Genomic DNA, 7,431 nt, shown 5'->3' with positions numbered 1-7,431 from the left:
AATCCATCTTAAGCATCAAAGTATTGAATTTAAAAGTAAAAAAAAAAAAAAAGGTTGTGTGTCGGCTGACATTTTGAGCAGTGAGCCTGGATCCGGTTTCTGCTCCAGACGAGAGCGAAGACATGAACTCGCTGATAAAGAACACAGCGGCCAGCGCAGTCTGGGGTCAGTAAGTATTTTATTTCACAGAACCATCACCAACTGTCAGTGGCTCCATCACGAGTCCACAATTGACATTTAAATAAATCTTAGTGTAAAAATCACAGACAGAAAACAAAGAAACAATAAGCACATTTGGATTGTGAATATATATATAAGAAAAAAGAAAAAAAAACATTAGATGTACGATACCCACACACGTTTATCCAAAAAAAAGCTCGAGCATCACTTTTAACCAAGACTGAAAAAACAGATTACACAGAAACAAACAATAAAAATGCATCCCAAAAGTCGAAGAAGTCGGCGCTCACGTTATCGCTCCTCTTCCCTCTGAACACAAAGCAAACGTAGAACTGACGCTGCGAGAGGCTCTTTGTCCAAACTGTTGAACGCACGCCGATTCCACCTCTAATCCATCATCTGGTACTTCATAATAATGGTAATATATGCGGCACCGTGGCGTGGACAGGCACAGGAGGCGTTGTGGCGTTCTGGCTGTCGGAGGCTTGAAGTGTAAATAAACTGAAGGTCATGAAAATGTGTTTATATTCGTGTCACATCTGCTGTAAATGAACCAACGCGAGAAGAAGCCCTGAGAGAAGAGGCCAAGGGCTCTTTGAGTTGCTCCCCTGGATCTACACACATCATCCATGTAGGGCATTTAAAGAGGAGCATAAAACTTATTATTTTTTTTTTAATAAAAGAAATGTCCTGGTTCTTGACGTCCTCCAGCTACTTGCGACAAACTGGTTTCGTAGGTTTTTCGGCGAGCCGATGCGAGACGAGAGGTAGAGGCGTCGTTACTCAAGCCGTCCTCACTCGGGGCGGATCGACAGTTGGGGAAATGAGCCGTTGTTCTCTGAAGTTATTACAAATATTTAAGACTACAATCTCTGTTATGAAGAAAGAAAGATAAAAGCGGGGGCGGAGGTGATGTGGTAAGAAAGTCATGGCCAAAAAGTCAAAGTCTTTCCCATGAGCTCATGAAGTTTGGTTACTTTAAGAGCGCTAAATATATCCGTTGTGTCACCGTCGCATCAGAACATGAGACAAATCAGTCACACACACACACGCACACACACACACACACACACACACACACACAGGGTTAATACATGTTACACATAGAAAGTAGAAAAAGGGAACATAAATTGCATTGAAATTGTTGTACTGAATGAACACTGGATTTCAGACACACCTGTTTTCTAAACGCCACGAGCGTTACAAAGGAGTGAGTCATGAGGATCGGACGGTGGCGGTTGAAACACTTCAGCTCCCTCCTCCTCCTCCTCCTCCTCTTCTCCCTCCTCTTCTCCCCCCCCCCCCCCCCCTGTAATGCAAGCGTCTCGCAGCAGCTGCTGCCAGTCAAGCTGAGAGCATGTCCAAACAGTTATCATTTAACATTCAACCTAAAACACCTGCGCCTTAGTAAATCAAGTAATCTACCAAACTGACATTAGAACGTTTTTTTAAAACACAAAGCAATAATGAAAGTCATTTCCCCCCCCTTCCTTCCTTGTATCCGTCCTTCCTCCCAAGAGATGTCCGTAAATGGAATACTAAGCATCACCTGATTGGTGTCGAAATACGGCCTGAATCATCAAATCTGAATAACTTCCATGTGGCGGCTAAACAATGTTATCAGATACCGAACATGAACCAAAAAGTGTCAAATAAACTTCCAATGAAAACAAACGTGATGCAACGACTGGGAGGGGTTTATTGTTTTACCCAGCGTCCCCGGCTCTCGCTTGAGCCCACAAGAGTGGGCAGCCTGCCGGCTGAAGCCTGAAGGGAAGCAGATACCTGCGACCAGAGTTCAAACACACACGGAGCCCCTTCCAGTTTCAAGCTGTCGCATTCAACTTTACATCTACTGTGTGTGTGTGTGTGTGTGTGTCCTTCATGCAATACACTTAAAAAAAAGTTGACGCTGTGTGCAGCGGCGGGGAGCGGGGCTCCGAGCTTTCTGGTACTTTCTGCTACTGTGTACTTCTGCTCAGCTACGTTTCAGAGGAAGGTGACGGCAATTATCTGAGAGCTACAGTCACTGGTTACTTTGCAGATTCACGAGTGACGACTCTAAAACCTGCTGACATGTTGACCAATCATTTCTGACAATATCATATGCAAGTGAGAGCTGCATCATAGCTGCATCATTAACACTTGTACTTTCCATACTAAAGTACATTTGCTAACAGCGTGGTTTTGACGCAGGACTTCCTCCCGGGGTGGAGTGTTTTTAGGTCGTAGTATTGGCACGGACATTGCGTACTATTACGTGAAATATGTTGTACCCGTTACAACAGCAACACACAATCTGCAACTCTCTGGAGATTTCATGGATTTACTTTTTAAAGAAGCTATTGATTCAGGCTCCATGAGATCTGGGAACTGAGAGAAATACAAAGTAAAAACGTTCCCAGGAGCCAGCCTCCACGACGAGACTGCGACTCTTTCTCGCGTGTGAACTTCTTGCTTCATTTGTCAAATTAAATGACAATAAAAAAGGAAATGTGCTTATTTTTGGTTGGAGGTCTGGAAGTCCCTCTTTCCCTTCATTTAGATTGATCTTCTTACGCTCGTTTCACTTGTCACAAGCTTTTCTCAAGCTTTTTTTCTGATTCCTAAACAGAGCCAGCGCACACGGACGTCTGATTGTTGTGAATTGTGTCGTTTCTCTTACGAGCTAAGGAGACGTGCAACATCACTCTGATGGAGGTTTTAATTTCTTTCCACGGTTTGTGGGGGAGATTTGTCTCTCTGTCTCTGCTTCTTAATGGGTCATAATGACTTTCTTCCTCTGTGATAAGCTTTCGCTCCCTTCTTTCAACAAAGAAGAAGAAAAAAGAGAACAAGATCTCAACCGTTAATGGTTTCATGTTCTCAGGGACTTGAAGGCTCTTTCACTCTCACGATGTCGAGCTTTAATCTGACGGACAGCAGCTCGGGAAGATTTACAAAATGGTCTGTAATATTAAGCGTGTGTGTTAATGCCGAATAACCCAAATAAATGTCTTTGTTAGTGCCCGTTCACGCAGAAAGGCTTTTGAAGAATGCAAATCACAACACTGAGCAGGTTGAGACAGACCTTCATCAAGACATGAACGGGGCTCCTTGCTGACGCCTACGCTCTGATTGAATCTCAACTAAAAAAAAAAAAGGTGTTAACGAAGGAGTACCCGGTCCTCCAAGTAGACCGAGGTCTCCCTCTCCGATAGCGCTCATTAAATTCACTTTTGCCGGTCGCGACAATGCTTTCGGGCCGCTCACGAGACGGGTGGCGCTGTTGACGTTACAGGATGTAGAGGAGGTGGTCCGAGTGGTTTCTTCACTGGGGTGAGATGCCGTGAGGGGACCGTTGGGTCCGCGTGGCGAGCCGCTCTCCGCCGCGTTCAGAGGAGCTTCTTGGACTGCGGCTGGGCCGGGTCTTTGGACGAGGACGAGGTTTTGACGTCGGCGGCCAGGAGGGTCATGATGTCCTGGAGAGCTTTGCTTATCTGAGCTCCGAACCTGTGGGAGTCCTAAAAGTGCAGGAAATAAAGCATTAAAACGAGGGTGAAAGAGGAGAGACACCGGGGAGTGAGGGGAGACGGCTCAGTTGGTTGCAGTTATGTAAGATTCAGAGACGACCTTTGAGCCCGTTACTGAAACAGACATCTTTTAAATAATGTATCCGCAGGAGGTTTTTTCCCCATTGTTTGGTTTGACGGCATCAAATCAAAGTAACTACACAACGAAAAAGGGTAAACTATGTGTTTATCGGCGGTTTTGCAAATTGTTGCGTCATCGTATCTGGTACGTTTTTTAAAACAAATTTAAAGACACAGCTATCTATCTGCAGTGAACTAATTTGGGTTTACATGATTTATCACCTTCGATTTTAGAGTAAATTAGGTGGCGAAAAGGGAACTGAAAACAGACTTGAGGCATTGCATTGTTCCTTCCGCTCCGTCATGTGCTCACTGGTTAGAGAGTGAATAAATGCTGACGCAACACTCCCACACAGCGAGGAAGCCTGGCGGAGGTTTCTGGCCGTTAAGTTTCCAGGAGAGATTATAATCTGTGACATAAATCTTTAACATTTGTGAGAGATTGCTGACTTTTGTTTTGAGATGTTCGGACGTCTCAGCCGGAATGGATATTGTCGACGATGATTTAAAGGCTCTTTCTTGTCTTTTCTTTTTTTTCCTTTTAAAAAATGTCATAGTTTAATATTAAAAAAACAACAAGACTCCTCCGTGTGGTTCAAAGTTAAGAAAATACATAGAAAGGAAACACTGATGGACGCATCGGAGGCTTTACTTACAGTCTCGCCGCCGGAGTGTTTGGCCGACACGTGGAAGTTGATCATGTCTTCGCCCACGATGATGTACGAAACCCCGTAACCATCATCAGCCACCTGACGGCACCACGGAGATGAAGATAAGCGTTTAAACCTCACACACCAGCCACTGCACCATTGTGCGGGCGTGTCTGTGCGTTATGTATGCGCGACACAGGAAAGTGCGCGTCACTCACAGGTCCGAACCCGCCGCCCAGCGATACGAAGTCGGGGTGGTTCTTCAGGTCGAACAGCTCCATCTGCTGAACCGGCGTCTGACTGGTGGAGAGACGCCACGGCTCCGACAAAACCTGGGAAAGGGAAAACAAACAACAACAAGGCGTGGTTACAGTCTGCCACAGGTCTGTGGATGTCAATCGGTGTGAAAAGACATGTGAGGATACCTCTTTGAGGAAGGGCGACTCTACTCCCAAGTATTTGGACACCACGTACAGACAGAAGAGGTGTCGGTCGATCCCGGCTCCAGTCATGGCCAGTCGATAAAGGTTCTGGTGCCTCTCGGAGGCCAGTCGGAAGAGACGCCTGCATTGGTCCTCTGCCTGTCAAACCAAGTCACGGTTATTACCGACAGCCCCGAAAGAGGAGCTTCACACCCAAAAGGTCTGAATCTCTGGAATCGAACCAATGAGAGGACGACGCATCATTTCAATACTGCGACTCGTCCGGTTTGCGTGAGACAGGCAAAAAAAAAAATTGTAAGCGAAAGTTCACTGTTATATTATTACATTTGACTCTGTTGGGGGCTGGCTAGGAAGTATTCATGCTACACCGGTTAACAGAAAACCAGTCGACAAAAGTTGCCACTCATCTTGTGATAACAACGTGCTTTTCCAAGCTGTGACAAAAGAGTGTTAATGCAGCATTAGGCGACGACAATGCGCCACGTTTCAATGCTACACCGGTAACAGAAGCTGCAGAGAGCGGTTGTTTGGTTTACTGCTCTAAAGGGTTAACCGTCCAGGGCCCCGCTTCAACCCCACTAAACAAGGCAGGTGTGAACGTGACCTTTAATGGAAACGCCTACAAAAATATTCATGCACTTTGGATTAGCAAAAATACAGAACAGACATGCAGATTAAGCAGTCCGAGTCAATGTTGGTCTGCATTTCTTAATCCGGCAATATGGTGATGGACAATAGGGTCAGCAGGGTTTCAATTCAAATGCTACTTGAAGTAGAGCGTAATGCAGCACTTCAGGTACCTCTCCACTCTCCAGAGCTTTGACGAAGGCACAGCTCTCGTTGGAGCAGGATCGCACGGTCTCCGTCCGGCCCTCCCTGAACAGACGAGTCATCGACGCCTCGTAGGTCAGACAGAAACCACCGCGATCCTGAGGAAGAGGAGGAGGAGAACTCAATCTAAGCTCTGCACAGGTAACCAACATTCAAAACAACCACATACAAAACAAAACATCCACTATCCAGTCCTGCCGCTATACCGCCTCCTCTACAAAGTGTGCAGTCGAAGCCTCACCCTGAAGTATGCCAGCTGCAAGCCGATCTGTATGAATGCGTCAGGGCTGACGCGCAGCTTCTTGATGCGTCCCTTTCCGAACTCCCTGAAGGGAAACACGTGACAGTCCACATCATCCGCCAGCGCCTGGGCAACGGCCAGAGAGCTGCAGGCCTGAGCCTGAACCTGAAGGAGAGAAAACAGGGGCTCAGCGCGAGGAACAAAAGGTTAGAACTTGTTTGAACTTTCACTTTGATTGCAAGGTATTTTTGGCACAAAACTGAAGTCAACACAGTGTTGGTGGAGTGGATGGGTTGACGGTGTAAATCTATTCGAGCGTGATGACTGACTGAAGCCGAGCAACTTGCCTTCTCTGTGGTTTCTATTTCCATCTTCTTCAACAATTACAGAGAAGGGGATTCAGCAATCGGGAATTATGATAATTAGTCAAACGTTGATTTTTGGCAAGAAACTTAAATCCAGTTTTCACAGCTATAAAACGTTTAAAAAGTCTAAATAAGAATACAATCATTTAGTTTTTAATCATTTGAATTGTGTGTTTTCATGCAAATAACTTCAAATATAAAGATCCACCTTATTTTGAGAATAATGAAGTCGAAGGAAAACATTTATGACAATGATTTCAGGACTGTGGTGAATGATATTAATCATGATAATTAGCTTTGGATGAGTTGTGCTCATCTTTTATCTCGTGTCACTGAGACTCCATTTGTGTTTCATTACAAACATTGGCAAAGAGGATGCTGGAATCAAAAGAAGAAAGCGACAAACGACAAATGGCCCAGTGAGTCAAATCTTGCATTCGGAACGAATCGGAGTGCTGAAGCAAAGGTACGTGTTTTGGAAATGGATTTTGGTAAACTGAAGGCAATGCAAACAGTCCGGAGGAAATGAGCCCATTGTTCCCATTGAGCAACACCCTACCAGACTGCGATCAGTGTGATACCAGACCATACACACACAACAGACACCTTTAACAATAATTTACCTCTATAGACATGGTGCAGAATTATAGCTGCACAATTTTCTGTAATCTATAGACACACACACAGAAAAACACAGTAACATTCACACTTTCTGGTATATTTTTAGAGAAAAATGAAAACGCTGGATCTCGACTTAGAAAACCTCTGCCCCAAAGTATCTGATGTTTGCTTTTATGGCAGGTCGCCAATAACTACTTGAACTCTCCAAGTGTTTAGTGTCGAGTACAAATCAATCGCTACTTGCAGCGTTATTTGTCATCAATCCAGGTTGGGCTCACACCCGCTGGGCAAATACACTGTCAAACATTAGATATTGAATTTGCTGACGTATGACTCGGCCACAAAAGTTCTCTGTGGGCCATTTCTCTTGTCTTTCGTCAGTTGGGGAGTGCTTTGAATAGGAATGCAGCCGTGTGGCGAGGTGGTTGGGTGCAGGGAAAATCCCCGCCTCTCCCCTGAATACTGAAG

At 45.2% G+C, this 7,431-nt stretch overlaps 1 protein-coding gene across 1 annotated transcript in view; it reads right to left on the bottom strand.

Moving 5' to 3' along the window:
• Positions 1-1,859: 1,859 nt before the first annotated feature.
• Positions 1,860-7,431, bottom strand: part of cpt1a2b (carnitine palmitoyltransferase 1A2b) — a 30,229-nt gene continuing 24,657 nt past the window's right edge. Inside the window, exons 14-19 of the mRNA XM_068578005.1 lie at positions 5,978-6,142; positions 5,706-5,834; positions 4,888-5,043; positions 4,681-4,794; positions 4,469-4,561; positions 1,860-3,683 (exon numbers count right to left, since the gene is read on the bottom strand). Coding sequence (XP_068434106.1) covers positions 3,555-3,683; positions 4,469-4,561; positions 4,681-4,794; positions 4,888-5,043; positions 5,706-5,834; positions 5,978-6,142 — 786 coding nt within the window. The 3' untranslated portion in view covers positions 1,860-3,554. The remainder of the gene's footprint in view (positions 3,684-4,468; positions 4,562-4,680; positions 4,795-4,887; positions 5,044-5,705; positions 5,835-5,977; positions 6,143-7,431) is intronic.

Source organism: Clinocottus analis, unplaced genomic scaffold (assembly GCF_023055335.1).
Source record: "Clinocottus analis isolate CAN_PGR_092001 unplaced genomic scaffold, fCliAna1.0.p SCAF_16, whole genome shotgun sequence".
Classification (NCBI taxonomy): Eukaryota; Metazoa; Chordata; class Actinopteri; order Perciformes; family Cottidae; genus Clinocottus; species Clinocottus analis.
The sequence above is the reverse complement of the archived record's forward strand: the minus strand, read 5'-3'. Positions and strand labels throughout refer to the sequence as shown.